This window comes from Trichomycterus rosablanca, chromosome 16 (genome assembly GCF_030014385.1).
Source record: "Trichomycterus rosablanca isolate fTriRos1 chromosome 16, fTriRos1.hap1, whole genome shotgun sequence".
NCBI lineage: Eukaryota > Metazoa > Chordata > Actinopteri > Siluriformes > Trichomycteridae > Trichomycterus > Trichomycterus rosablanca.
Window position 1 is genome coordinate 4,329,019 of NC_086003.1, and position 14,820 is coordinate 4,343,838.

At 41.3% G+C, this 14,820-nt stretch overlaps 1 protein-coding gene across 1 annotated transcript in view; it reads left to right on the forward strand.

Annotated features, from left to right (window-relative positions):
- sfswap (splicing factor SWAP) overlaps positions 1-12,592 on the forward strand; it is a 114,327-nt gene extending 101,735 nt beyond the window's left edge. Inside the window, exon 18 of the mRNA XM_063012196.1 lies at positions 9,718-12,592. Within this exon, the coding sequence (XP_062868266.1) occupies positions 9,718-9,777 (60 nt within the window). The 3' untranslated portion in view covers positions 9,778-12,592. The remainder of the gene's footprint in view (positions 1-9,717) is intronic.
- Positions 12,593-14,820: the final 2,228 nt, after the last annotated feature.

Consider the following 14,820-nt stretch of genomic DNA (forward strand, 5'->3'; position numbering starts at 1 on the left):
ATGTTACGGCTGATCGGTGTACATTTGACTATACTGTGTATATGGAGAACAATACAGTAAAGTCCTGGCAGATGAATAAGATAAATAAGCTAGTCTATTCTTAGCAGTGCTGTGGTGGGTGTCGAGGACACAACACAAGCAACAAGCTTTTATAATCAAGATCAAACTAATCCTGTCTGTCCGGACTGAGCTGTATGTGTTCACCAGTTTAAATTTGGTGAAATTATTCACAAGTTTATAATATTTATGTAAGAACAAAGGAAAGAATGCTGGGCCAGAGTTTATAGAGTTTATACAGGACCTTTAAGCACCCAAGGAGCCACAACGTGGGAACTGGAAATGACTAGTTTGGAAAGGCTTATGCTTATAATTGCACATGCATACAAATCCAGTACACACTGAATTAATTTAAAGTGGAATTATGCACCAGGAGTATATTTCCTAAGAAAAGCCATATGATTGGTCGTCCTGCTCTGAAATCAGTAATAACTCTTGCGAAGGCCAATTTAATCCAATGACAAGTTAATAATGTATGCAAGCGTCGTGTAAGCACGTAAATGTGAGAAAAATGAGTCTGTCTTTCACTGCAGAGTCCTCGCTAATGTACTTCATTTACATAGACGAACCTGCACCTTCCTCCTCGTCCTCACCCACACACAGTATCCCACCATGCATTGCACTACACCGATCAGGCATAACATTAAAACCATCTTTGTTTCTACACTCACTGTCTATTTTATCAGCTCCACTTACCATATAGAAGCACTTTGTAGTTCTACAATTACTGACTGTAGTCCATCTATTTCTCTACATATTGTTTTAACCTGCTTTCATGCTGTTCTTTAATGGTCAGGACCCCCACAGGACCACTACAGAGCAGGTATCATTTAGGTGGTGGTGTGTTAGTGTGTGTTGTGCTGGTATGAGTGGATCAGACACAGCAGCTCTGCTGGAGTTTTTAAACACCTCACTGTCACTGCTGGGCACCAAGAATAGTCCCCCAACCAAAAATAACCAGCCAACAGCGCCCCGTGGGCAGCGTCCTGTGACCACTGATGAAGGTCTAGAAGATGACCGACTCAAAAAGCAGCAATAGATGAGCGATCGTCTCTGACTTTACATCTACAAGGTGGACCAACTAGGTAGGAGTGTCTAATAGAGTGGACAGTGATTGGACACGGTATTTAAAAACTCCAGCAGCGCTGCTGTGTCTGATCCACTAATACCGGCACAACACACACTAACACACCACCACCATGTCAGTGTCACTGCAGTGCTGAGAATGATCCACCATCTAAATAATACCTGCTCTGTGGTGGTCCTGGACAGTGAGTGTAGAAACAATGATGTTATGCTTGATGAGTGTATAGTTTGGGGGAAGGTTATAAGAATGCCCTAGTGGAATCCTGCTGGACGGACTGGATTTACATAAACACAGTAAAGATGAATTGCACCAGAACTGTAATTATTAGTGGTTTTGCGGTGTGTTTGTAAATTGTAAACGATTTAGTGTAGCTGCTTTCATGGTAAAAACAGAAACAAATAGCCACGTTGTTTTTGGGACTCACCAATATGCAAACAGCTGCAGCGTTCATGGGTAGAAAGATGGATTACCCTGTCAAAGTGCATGCATCGTACACAGCTGTGTATATATGATGCAATGTAACGGCGGTGAAGATTTACTCAACCACCGCATCTGTTCATGCCTTATGGCTCACTGTATCATGCTGTATCTCTTTATCCCAACATGCCCTGTCACTAATGCCACAAATCCTCATGCTCTGATTGCAGTTCTCAATCACCAAGCCACATTTGGCTTATCCACCTATTCCATGCCTCTTCAACCAGATCTGACCATCAGCTTCTTGGACATCCACTTGTAAAGCCATAAGCATTTATATAGAGTTATTATATAGAGAAAAATGGGCCAATTTCTCTTGGAAAGCTTTCCCAAAGATTTTGAAGTGCCTTTGTGTGAATTTGTGCCCATCATTTGTAAGGTGCTGCTATTGGATGAAAGGCCTGGCTCTTAAAGGGCATCCAATTCATTCTAAAGATGTTCAACGGGGTTCAGACTTCTCTAGCCAGTCTTGCCGTTATGGACCTCGCTTTACAAGCATGGTCAGTCACGTTAACCCAATAACTATCACACTTTGACTCTTGAAGCAGTGGTTTTCCAACAGTAGGGTGAATTCCCCCTTGAGGTGTGGAGGGAAACCAGGAAGGAACTGGTGAATAAGCAGACAGGATTTTTAAAAGTGATAAATGCAAAAAGCTAAACTATACAATGAAACCAGCATGCACACTTCTTTATAATTCATAGGTACATATCCATAAATAATATATGCTCTGTCCTCTATATGCACTGTCCTCTACATTCAGTCGACTGCTATAAGAAAGTTATACAAAAACTTTATACATAGGCATTTTCCTACATTCTAAAAGATGAACTGTATATATATATATATATATATATACACTGATCAGCCATAACATTAAAACCACCTCCTTGTTTCTACACTCACTGTCCATTTTATCAGCTCCACTTACCATATAGAAGCACTTTGTAGTTCTACAACTACTGACTGTAGTCCATCTGTTTCTCTGCATGCTTTTTAGCCCTCTTTCATGCTGTTCTTCAACGGTCAGGACCACCACAGAGCAGGTAGTGGATCATTCTCAGCACTGCAGTGACACTGACATGGTGGTGGTGTGTTAGTGTGTGTTGTGCTGGTATGAGTGGATAAGACACAGCAGCGCTGATGGAGTTTTTAAACACCTCACTGTCACTGCTGGAGAGACGATCAGTTTGTTGCTATGTCACCCCCTCTACCTCAACCCATGAATATAAACCACCCCCTGACCAGTTGTTGACCATTTTTAGCACTGCAGTGGCGCTAATATGTCAATAATATGTTAGTATGTTTTACTGGTATGAGTATATCAGGGATTATAATGACCTCACTGTCCGTTCTGGGAATAGAATAGTGCTCCAACCAACAATATAAAGACAGCAGCTTTGTAAAATCAGAAAATATACTATTATTAAATAAAAATGCACATTTGGCATAGATATAGATATTAGTCACTGTCAAGGTTGGAGCACCATTGTAGCTCAGACATTATTTGCCAGTAATTATGCCAATATTTCACATTAAATAAAGAATACACTATAATTTTATACGTAGCTACTATGGTTATGATGATAAAAACCAAATCCGTGACAGTCCATTGGATTTATTTCCCCAGAACTACAGAAGCAAACTTAACACATTCAACCTGACTTGGCTGATCAGCAACATTTAAACTCAGGGGATGATGTAAATTTATTTATATTTTAGGCTAGTTTTTCATTTAATAGTTTGGCAAGCATTAAGCTTTAACACATCTGCAACTCGAACAGTGGGCAGCAGACCACATCCACTTCCAGAGCCTGGCTAGAGCAGGCCGAATGAGCTATTGGATGCGAGTCAGATATTTATCAGACCCCTGCCAATGCTGGTGGTCTAATAGGAGGCAGTTAAAGTGTTTACAGGAGCGTGGCATGTCGGGCTCGCAGTGGGAGGCCTCAGAAGGGTTTAAAAAACTTTGTTCTGTTAATAAAGCTGGGGGGGGGGGGGGGGGTGTCGTGTAAGGGGATATCCTCACAAATCGATGCAGTTATTAAACTATTCCTGACTCACTTGGATGCTTTATGTAATAGTTTGCTGGGTTTAATTGTACTTTGTTGTTGCTGATTTCTTTGTTTAAAACTGAAAGTAGTGCTGTTTAATCAAAAGATCATAGAAAGTACTCCAGTATAACACCAAATCTACAATTACTGAGGGTGTCCATCTTTTTATCCATCTATCACAGACAAAATGTATTTGGGTGGAAAGGGGGAAGAGGAGAGGGATATTATTAATTATACTTATTAATTAAAACCCCTAATCTTCACAATTTTCTATTGTATTAATGATGGACTCCATTAAGTACCATGAGATAATACAAAACCTAAGGTGGGGACGGTAGGAAAAGACAGGCTGCAGTAATAAGCAAATGTATTTAATTAAATTTAATTAAAAAAGGTTAAAACCACTTTTCCCAATATTCAATTTACTTTAGTAGTTTGGGAAATTGGCACACCAATTGTGGTTTTAAAAGAGGAACTTTTCTATTCTTTGTAGATTTAACACTTCACCTCAATTGTCCATGGTAGTGGCCTGCAGACAGGCCAGTCTAGCACCTGTTATCCATGCTGAATTTTAGGATGTGCATGTACAGTACTACTTTGTACTAGTGTGCATACACTAAGTAGGGTCCAACATAGTGCCCCACTTAGGCCATGTCTCCTGTGGCCATAATAAACAAAAGTCCTACTGTAATTTATTCAAAACCATTTTTGCAACACCCCTAACACAATCATGAGAGAATTCTTTATGCTTATCAGATGAAGAGACTCTTCCTGAGGAGCCGAGTGTCTGTTGCGTCTAAAACCATGATACATTTTCACCCAACTACTCGAACTGAGATTATTATACCACCCCACAGCGATCCAATATTCATTCAAATTCGCTCTGCATTCCGTGTGCGCCCGTGTTTTGTAACTTATATTTGTTTTATGAATCCTTATGTTGGGACTTTATTGGAATTCTAGATCAATATCTCAGTCGGGCTAGACAAAGGGACCCGCGCCGTCGGCTTAACTCGCTCGGCTTCTATGGAAATGGCTGACACTTAGATTAAATATCTCCCTGATTTGAACTGGGATTGTAAATGCAAATCTTGAAGCCCAACTCTGTTATAGTTTGATCTTCCGGCAAGACGATCCAAAACATTGAAGCATCGAAATAGTATGATGTCCATAATTCAGGATTTCTTTTTTGCCTTAAGACTCCATTAAAGTAACATGAAGTCTATAGGAGAGAGCCTAGGAACCTGGAGTATCTAATGAGTAAACCTGAGAGTATCTGTGCTCCCAGGTTTATTGATCAATATCTCAGTCGGGCTAGACAAAGGGACCCGCGCCGTCGGCTTAACTCGCTCAACTTCTATGGAAATGGCTGACACTCAGATTAAATATCTCCGTGATTTGATTCATACACTCCAGGTTTACGTTTGGGGTTCAGATGTAGGCACGGCAGGCTCCTCTCAGGTGTGTGTTAAACCATCACTGATAATACGGAACCGTTTCAGGTCACCGGTGGAACAGGTTCGCAAATTCAATTCTATCTTCTGTCGTTGTAGATCAGGGATTGTAACTGGAATTGTAAATGCAAATCTTGAAGCTCAACTCTGTTATAGTTTGATCTTCCGGCAAGACGATCCAAAACATTGAAGCATCGAAATGCTATGATGTCCATAATTCTGGGGGGTTTTTTTTCGCCTTAAGACTCCATTAAAGTAACATGAAGTCTATAGGAGAGGACTTAGGAACCTGAAGTATTAAATGAGTAAACCTGAGAGTATCTGTGTTCCCAGGTTTATTGATCAATATCTCAGTCAGGCTAGACGAAGGGACCCGCGCCGTCGGCTTAACTCGCTCGGCTTCTATGGAAATATCTCCTTGATTCGATGGTTTACGTTTGGGGTACAGATGTAGGCACGGCAGGCTTCCTCTCAGGTGTGTGTTAAACCATCACTGATAATCTGGAACCGTTTCAGGTCACAAGTGGAACAGGTTTGTGAATTCAATTCTATCTTCTATCGTTGTAGATCAGCTCTGAACCGGTGGCATATTCAAAGCCATCGCCTGGTCTGACACCGGATCATGTATTCATGCATGTTTCTGTTGTACATGCGTGTACCTGGAGATAAAAGCTACGCTGCATAAATGAATGTACATACGGCTGAAATCCACCCACACGACCTTGTGCTGCATTTTTTTTCTTCTGACAGGCAGGGTTAGATACAAATATCCTAGTGCTACTGCTGAAAGTACCATTACGTGACCCTGTCAGCCATAACAATAAGTCCAGAGCCGCATATAAAAGCCGCGGATTACCATACACGCTGTAAAAAACATCATTTGAAATTTCAATCAGGTCTGTGTGGATGGTCCTTGGTTATGCTAGGGGCTTTGACGCGTTTCTTTCTGTGCCCTCTTGACCCTCCTTTCTCGGTCTTATCTGGTTTTATTGTTAGACTATATAGACTTGAAGGCTTAGCCACATTCATTTAAACTCAGATAGTGGCTCAGAAGTTTACATATACATTGACTAGGCATAACATTATGACCACCTCCTTGTTTCTACACTCCATTTTATCAGCTCCACTTATCATATAGAAGCACATTGTAGTTGTACAATTACTAACTGTAGTTTATCTGTTTCTCTACATACTTTGTTAGCCCCCTTTCATGCTGTTCTTCAATGGTCGGGACTCCCAGAAGACCACCACAGAGTAGGTATTATTTGGGTGGTGGATGATTCTCAGCACTGCAGTGACACTGACATGGTGGTGGTGTGTTAGTGTGTGTTGTGCTGGTATGAGTGGATCAGACACAGCAGCGCTGATGGAGTTTTTAAACACCTCACTGTCACTGCTGGACTGAGAATAGTCCACCAACCGTCCTGTGACCACTGATGACGGTCTAGAACATGACCAACTCAATCAGCAGCAATAGATGAGCGATCGTCTCTGACTTTACATCTACAAGGTGGACCAACTAGATAGGAGTGTCTAATAGAGTGGACAGTGAGTGGACACGGTATTTAAAAACTCCAGCGCTGATGTGTCTGATCCACTCATACCAGCACAACACACACTAACACACCACCACCATGTCATTGTCACTGCAGTGCTGAGAATGATCCACCACCTAAATAATACCTGCTCTGTAGTGGTCCTGTGGGGGTCCTGACCATTGAAGAACAGGATGAAAGGGAGCTAAAAAGGTATCTAGAGAAACAGATGGACTACGGTCAGTAATTGTAGAACTACAATTGCTTCTATATGGTAAGTGGAGCTGATAAAATAGACAGTGAGTGTAGAAACAAGGAGGTGGTCATAATGTTATGCCTAATTGGTGTATCTATAGTAGGTTAGTATTTGGTAGCATTGCCTTTAAATTGTTTAACTTGGGACAAAGTTTCAGGTTGCCGTCCACAATGGTAGCTTCTCACAATGACTTGCTGGAATTACATTCCATTCCCCCCTGACAGAACTGGCAGAACCGAGTCAGGTTTAAAGGTCTCCTCATGTGCACGTGCTTTCTTCCCAGTTCTGCCCATAATTTTTCAATGGGATTGGGGTCAGACCTTTGCGACAGCCACTCCATTACCTTCACTTTGTTGTCCTTTAGTCATTTTGCCACAACAAAAAGTGGACCTGGGGTCATTGTCCATTTGAAAGACCCATTAGCGCCCAAGCTTCAACTTTCTGGCTGATATCTTGAGATATTGCTTTAATATCTCCACATCATTTTCCTTCCTCATGATGCCATCCATTCTGTGAAGTGGACCTGTCCGTCCTGCAGCGAAGCACTCCCACAATGTGATGCTGCGGATATTTTCTCACCAGTAAGTATTGTTCATCTCTAGGAGAAGGAATGCATCTCCTTGCTGATGTGGTCCCATGGTGCTTAAAATTCGCATATTGACATTTGATTCGATCAACATGGTACCTTGAGGTGTTTTGAATTTGCTCCCAATGATGTACCAGACATTTTTCTGGTGTCTTGGCTGATTTCGTTTGATTTGTCTACGATGTCGAGCACAGACGCAAACAGGCCTTGAAGGTAGGCCTTAAAATACTGCCACAAGCGCTCAGGTGGCGCATTTGAACTCGTGAGTTCAAATCTCAGCTGTTACCAACAGGCTGGGCACTTACCCAAACAATGATTGGCTTGTTCGTAGGGAGGGTGTTGAAGGGGATTCCTCAAAACTGATGCAATTACGACCTCTGCTGGCTGATTGAAGGCGCCTGTACAGGAACGAGGGATCGTGTGATCAGGGTGTGACTCTCCGTACACAAAGCTGATCCACATATGAACCTGCCTTGTTCAGGTGAAAAGATGCAGTCGGTTAGTGCACACGTGTCGGAGGGGGCGTGTGTTAGTCACGGCTCTCCTCGGTCAGAAGAGGAGATCAACATCAGTAGAGAGGAAGCGTAATGCAGTCAGGTAATTGGATACGACCTCTAATTAACTCCGATATTGTCGATAAGCCGATTGGAAGCTTCTAAAGCCATGACATTGTTTTCTGGAATGTACGAAGCTATTTAAAGGCCCCGTCAACTTGGTCTGGAATTTTGAAATAATGAATTAAAAGTTAAATGGATCGGTTAGTAAAAATCTGTTGGAAAATTGCTTTTGTCACATTCAAAGTAGATTCTGAACAACTTTCTAAAAATTCTACCTTGTGGGCATGGAATCTGTGGGGTGGATAAATATGAGTTTTACTGACTGTACAAGTATTGTATTGACTGTATTGACTTCTTTTAAAATGGTTACCAAGGTCTTACCAAGCACTCATGCACTTTATAAATAAAAATATGAAGAAAATCTAACCCAAAAAGAAAATCCTTTTAAAAAATGACTAGACGATGCATACATAACAAGGAATGGCATTTTTCATGGTCATCCGAATGAATACAAATTGCGGTGGTAGAGGCCAAATTCTTCTATTATTATTATAAGTACCAGGAATACACAAATGAAATGAGACAGAAGTGTGTTGACCTTTCGAAAATTAAGCAGCAGCTATTATAGTAAACAGCCACAGCTGTAATGAAGCTGCTGTGAAGCAGAGACATCTGTCTCTTCCTTTAAATAGACAATAGACTTCAAGAGGCAAGTGCACACAGTAAGTAAAATAATTATAGCGACGAGAACCTCTCGAAGGATCACAGTATAAGACCTCTTGAAAGAGCACGGTATGACCGCTTGTAATTATTGAAAGCCACATCCTCTTTATACACCGATCAAGCATAACATTGACCAACTTCCGAACATTGTGTTGGTCCCGTTTATGCTGCCAAAACAGCCCTGACCCATTGAGGCATGGACTCCACTAAACCCCTGAAGGTGTGCTGTGGTATCTGGCACCATGATGTTAGCAGCAGATCCTTTAACTCCTCTTAATTGTGAGGTGGCACCTCCATGGATCAGACTTGTTTGTCCAGCACATCCCACAGACGCTCGATCGGACTGAGATCTGGGGAATTTGGAGGCCAAGTCAACACCTCAAACTCGTTGCTGTGCTCCTCAAACGTTCCTGAAGCATTTGTGCTTTGTGGCAGGGCGCATCATCCTGCTGAAAGAGGCCACAGCCATCAGGTAATACCGTCTCCATGTAAGGGTGAACGTGGTCTGCAACAATGCTTAGGTAGGTGGGACGTGTCAAAGTAACATCCACATGGATGGCAGGACCCGAGGTTTCCCAGCAGAACATTGTCCTGGGTTTGATCTCCAGGTGGAGCGGTTCGGGTCCTTTCTGTCTGGACTTGCATGTTCTCCCAGTGTCTGTGTGGGCTTCCTCCCACAGTCCAAAAACGTGCAGTGAGGTGAATTGGAGATACAAAATTGTCCATGACATAAATATAACCAAAGTGTAAAACATGACATAAAAAAATAATATCCTAATAATATAATAATAATAATCCTAATAAATAAATAAGTATCCAGTAGATACAGTTTGATGCTGAATGTTTGTTGTGTTTTCCTGCACTGGTCTTCTACTTCATTTCTCATGTCCAGCTTATCTGACCCTTTCTTATTTTTCCTCTTGTCCATCACAGGACCTCATGGCTAAAGTGCGAGCCATGCTGTCTAAAGGTCTGCAGCCGAACCCGTCCTGAGGTCGAAGGGGGATGCGGACATGAGACCACGCCATCGTCGAACGTGACCCGACTCACTCTGCCACGCTGGACGTTCAGGACTGCCACCCCGTCTGTTCTGATGCCCCTTGTATTCCTTTATCTATGTGGTTATGAATCTGATGTTGTTATTCGGTGAAGCAGGCGATGGAGGTGAATGCATTTACTGTAAAGTCAGAGCTCAAGTCTGTGCTGAACTGGAGAAGATTTATGACAAACCAAACAGCAGCGGTCAGGGTTATCCATCTATCCTGCTCCTGAACTCTCTCCATGGGTGCTTTTTTTTTCTAGTTTCCTTTTTTTTTCTGCCAGAGGGTTCAACAAAGAAACATCACAGACGCAGAGTAATTAATCCAGCACCCTGCATTTCACGGAAGCATTTTGAACCCTCGCCCAAATTAAATTGATGACAGAACTCCATCCAGTGTGAATATTTTCATGCCAGCCGGCAGCGTTACGTCCTTCTGTGAAGGATACGAGGTATTTTCTCGTACTTTTTTTTTTCTAATCTTGCTGCTGTTCTTCTCATTTTCAGCCAGATTTATTTTGGCAACCCTACATCCTGATATTTACTTTTAACAAACGTGGCCTTCCGGCTGTTGCAGGGTTTATTTTGCATCTGCTTTGTAAAACAATAAATTTGAGTCAGAAATATCTCATCAGAGTCGATTACTCCAGCTGTCACTCATACCACTGTTTTAAATAGTCCTGTGCTCTTAAAAAGCCTGACACCAGTCAAATAAGCAGTCAGAATACTTAAAATATATACACCGATCAGCCATAACACTGTCCATTTTATCAGCTCCACTTACCATATAGAAGCACTTTGTAGTTTTACAATTACTGACCGTAGTCCATCTGTTTCTCTGCATGCTTTGTTAGCCCCCTTTCATGCTGTTCTTTAATGGTCAGGACCCCCACAGAGGAGGTATTATTTAGGTGGTGGATCATTCTCAGCACTGCAGTGACACTGACATGGTGGTGGTGTGTTAGTGTGTGTTGTGCTGGTATGAGTGGATCAGACACAGCAGCGCTGCTGGAGTTTTTAAATACCGTGTCCACTCACTGGCCACTCTATTAGACACTCCTACCTAGTTGGTCCACCTTGTAGATGTAGAGTCAGAGACAATCGCTCATCTATTGCTGCTGTTTGAGTCGGTCATCTTCAAGACCTTCATCAGTGGTCACAGGGCGCTACCCACCGGGCACTGTTGGCTGGATATTTTTGGTTGGTGGACTATTCTTAGTCCAGCAGTGACAGTGAGGTGTTTAAAAACTCCATCAGCGCTGCTGTGTCTGATCCGCTCATACCAGCCATTCAAAAGTTTGGACACCCCAGTCAAATTCTGTGTTTTGTTGATTTTCTAATTAGCAGTAAGCTAACACACTTTCTACAGGAACGTGTTTATAAGGCATTTCTGTTAACTTTATTATGGACTTTGAGTAGGGATGCCAAAGTGTGCCAGATTCCACCCCTACACCACTCCAATGCTGTAAATGTACCAAATGCCCAGTGATGATTACAGGCTGTTCCTTCAAATACATGACCAATAAAAAACCCATAACCCATATGCTCAGAAAAAGAGCATATGGGTTATGGACAAATGCTTGAACTTACTATCCAGTTTAAAATGTTTATTTCTTGATATGTTGCTGATATTGTGTTTGAGCTATAAAAACAAAGTGCCTTAAAAGCTTAAATTTCACTCCCGTGCAGACGTACCCCTCATACTCACATTATGGATGAGCCTCTGTGTCTGGTTTGCGGTTTTTCACTTCTTGTTGATGTATTTATTTCATGCACTGCTGACTCTGTGTTCTGAACCATTCGCAAAACCAAACGCAGCTCCGGTTTGCAGCTTCATTAAACCTCCAGACAGGTTGTACCTGCCTCAGTGCTTTCTGGTGTCTTACACAGTGTCTGCTGGGATTTAAAGCCAGACAGGATTTAACTCCCAGAAGCCCTGAACTTTCTAGGTGGGCAGATTCAGGGATTCCCTGCTCGCTGGGCCACGTTCTGCTCAGTTCTGTTCTTTTTCCAGCTTTATTGAGAAAGTCTCTTAGTTTTATTGTTATTTAGTTGAGGAAATTTTGCAGACTTTGTAAGTCTGAGCTGAAAGCTTGGAGTGAATAATTCTGCCAGAATCAAGCGCTGTTTAAAGTCCATCTGTGTTTCCAACTAAACAATGGCGCTTTGTTTGGAGCTAAAAGCTTTTTTTCCCTCTGTGATTGAGGGCCTTACTTATAATGATTCTCTGCAGTCTGCTTAGCTTGCACAGTGTAGATGTTTGGTGGTAACTGTAAACACACAAGCTGTACATCTGTCCTGCATTCCAAACCACACTTAATGTATAAAGCTTTCCTTATACATTCACATCTGGATGTTTAAACCTCACAATCATTTATTTTAAATTCCAAGAATTGAATAAGCCACTTTGAAAATGTGATTTTTATTACGCTTGGAAAATGAAATGAAAAATGGTTTGTCATATAATTGTGTAATGTAATATATTTTCAGCTGTATGATGGCGCTCTGGTCACTGTCGCGGGCCTTGAGTTTGACACATGTGAATTATGTGCAAAACTTGTCAAAGTTAATATTAAGGCTCATGGTTTTGGAATAGCATGTCTAACAATCTAACACTTTCATACTTTCGGCCAAATAGTGGATATGGTGGACGTACTTGATAAAATGGCTAGTGAATGTAGGTAGAAGTATTAAACTGGTAGCTCAGTCTGTTTATACAGAAAGACACTTGCAGCAAATAAAGCAACGTTATTAAAGTTGGAAAGTTCAGTGTGTTTTGGCTCTTTTTTTCTTATTAAGAGACCGAGAGAATGGTGGAGCTGCAAGGCGTAGAAGATAAATGAGATCTCCTTGAGTAGTTCTTAGAAAGGGACTGGTACGTGAAAGCTCTTTGTAGCCGGTGTTTGCTCATAATCAACTGCACAATTTAGAATTTATTTCCCTAATCCAGACAGATTAGTCTCTAATGAATTTATCAGTTTGTACAAGGTAAGTGGTTTAAAGAAAATATGACTAAATGTTGCTGGTAAATAACTATTGCTCTGCGAAAAATGCTTTATTAGAGAATGGTGGTCAGAAGTCTAGATGAATATTGCTAATTATCTAATTGGATAAAAGGTGAAAGGGTTGTAGTTAAACTGACTCAGAAGGACATCTCAAGCACTTTGAAGTCATTATTGCCTTGCTGTTATGACTTTGCTGTCATTTGATATCATTCCCTTTGAAGAACTTATTTTTGGATGCGTCTCCACATTCTACATTTAATCACCCTAATGATGACATGAAAGTAGATTTGTAATGTTTTAAAATGAACTAAAAATCAAAAACTCAATCGTTTACTTATAAAAGTACTCAGAAGCCCATTTGGCAGTGATTACAGCTATAAGTCTTCTTGGATGTGTCCCTACAAGCTTCGCAGACTAGAATTTCAGCAGTTTATCCCATTCATGATGCCAAATCCTGCCAAGCTCTATCAAACTGAATAGCAAAAGTCTCTAAACTGCCATTTTCAGGTCTCTCTACAGGTTTGTGATGGGGTTTAAGTGTGGGCCTAAGCTGTGATAACCCACTCCATGTCATGGAGTTGGCATGTATTCTGGAGAAGGTTTCTTCATGGATAATCCCTCCTTCAGATGCTGCCACCACCATGTTTCACTGTAAGGATAATGTCCCACCACAAACCATTAAAGACTCGTATTTCAAAAGTGGATTAAAGCTAATCTTTCATTCATTTATTCATTCATTTTCTTATCCGCTTATCCAATTAGGTCACGGGGGGTGCTGGAGCCTATCCCAGCTTTTCAATGGGCGCAAGGCACACAGTAACACCCTGGACGGGATGCCAGTCCATCGCAGGGCAGACACACATACTCACTTGTAGGGCAATTCAGTGTCTTCAATTAACCTGACTGCATGTCTTTGTACTGTGGGAGGAAACCGGAGCTCCCGGAAGAAAACCCACGCAGACACGGGGAGAACATGCAAACTCCGCACAGAAAGGACCTTCTTGCTGTGAGGTGACGGTGCTACCCACCAAGCCACCGTGCCGCCCTTAAAGCTGACCTGAATAACTTTATTACATTTATCCTTCACTGATACTCAGTTCTGAAATTTCTCATCACCTGTAGCGTTCTGCTAAATAAATATTTGTGTATGTGTAAGACATAAAAGGCCAAAAAGGACAACAAATCATCGATTAGGATTGTATGATCATTCATTGTCGGCTAAAATGCTATAATCATGACGACTGGTTTAAAGATTGCATTATTTAAACTATTTTCTGCTAGAGACCCGGGCTTCTATCATCATTCTGATCCACTTTAGATGTCCACTTAGCCATTCTAAATAAATAAATGTATTATGTTTGGAGAATTGGATAATTTAATCTTTGGTTTGTAATGACTCTAATGTCTATAAAGGTGCTTAAAGATGTAATAAATCACACAATTTACTTAGTTAACTCGGGCCCATAATTTCTGCATTGATTCTGTTTCACTCTGTCGGTGCACTTCACTGCTTCAATGAGAACGGATCTTTGCCAAATTCATAATGTATACTTTATAGTCAAAAGTATGTGGACACCTGGCTATAAGCTAGTTGGGCATCCAATTTTAAAGGATAAGCGTTAATCGGAAGATTTTAAAGTCGAAGTTATTGCCCATTGGACACTAATGCTGGATGAGCATCTTGTTGTCATGCTGGACCATAAAAGGGCCTTGTTTTTTTATTTTAAAAGCATCTGTGAGTAGATTTTTACTTTAATCCCTTCTAATGTGAACTTGAATTCTATTTTTCTCAGGAATTTTCTTATATGTGGCAGAATTAAAGGTTTTCCTAAAAACAATGGGATTTAGATTCTAATGCAACAATGCCGTTCCACAAAACCACACTACCATGCTTGGCTCTGACTGATCTGTCCATGGGACATCATCTCAAAAGGATCATTATGGTCCTTTTATGTCAGTTAGGGACTGATGCTTATCTTGACTAATTGGGTT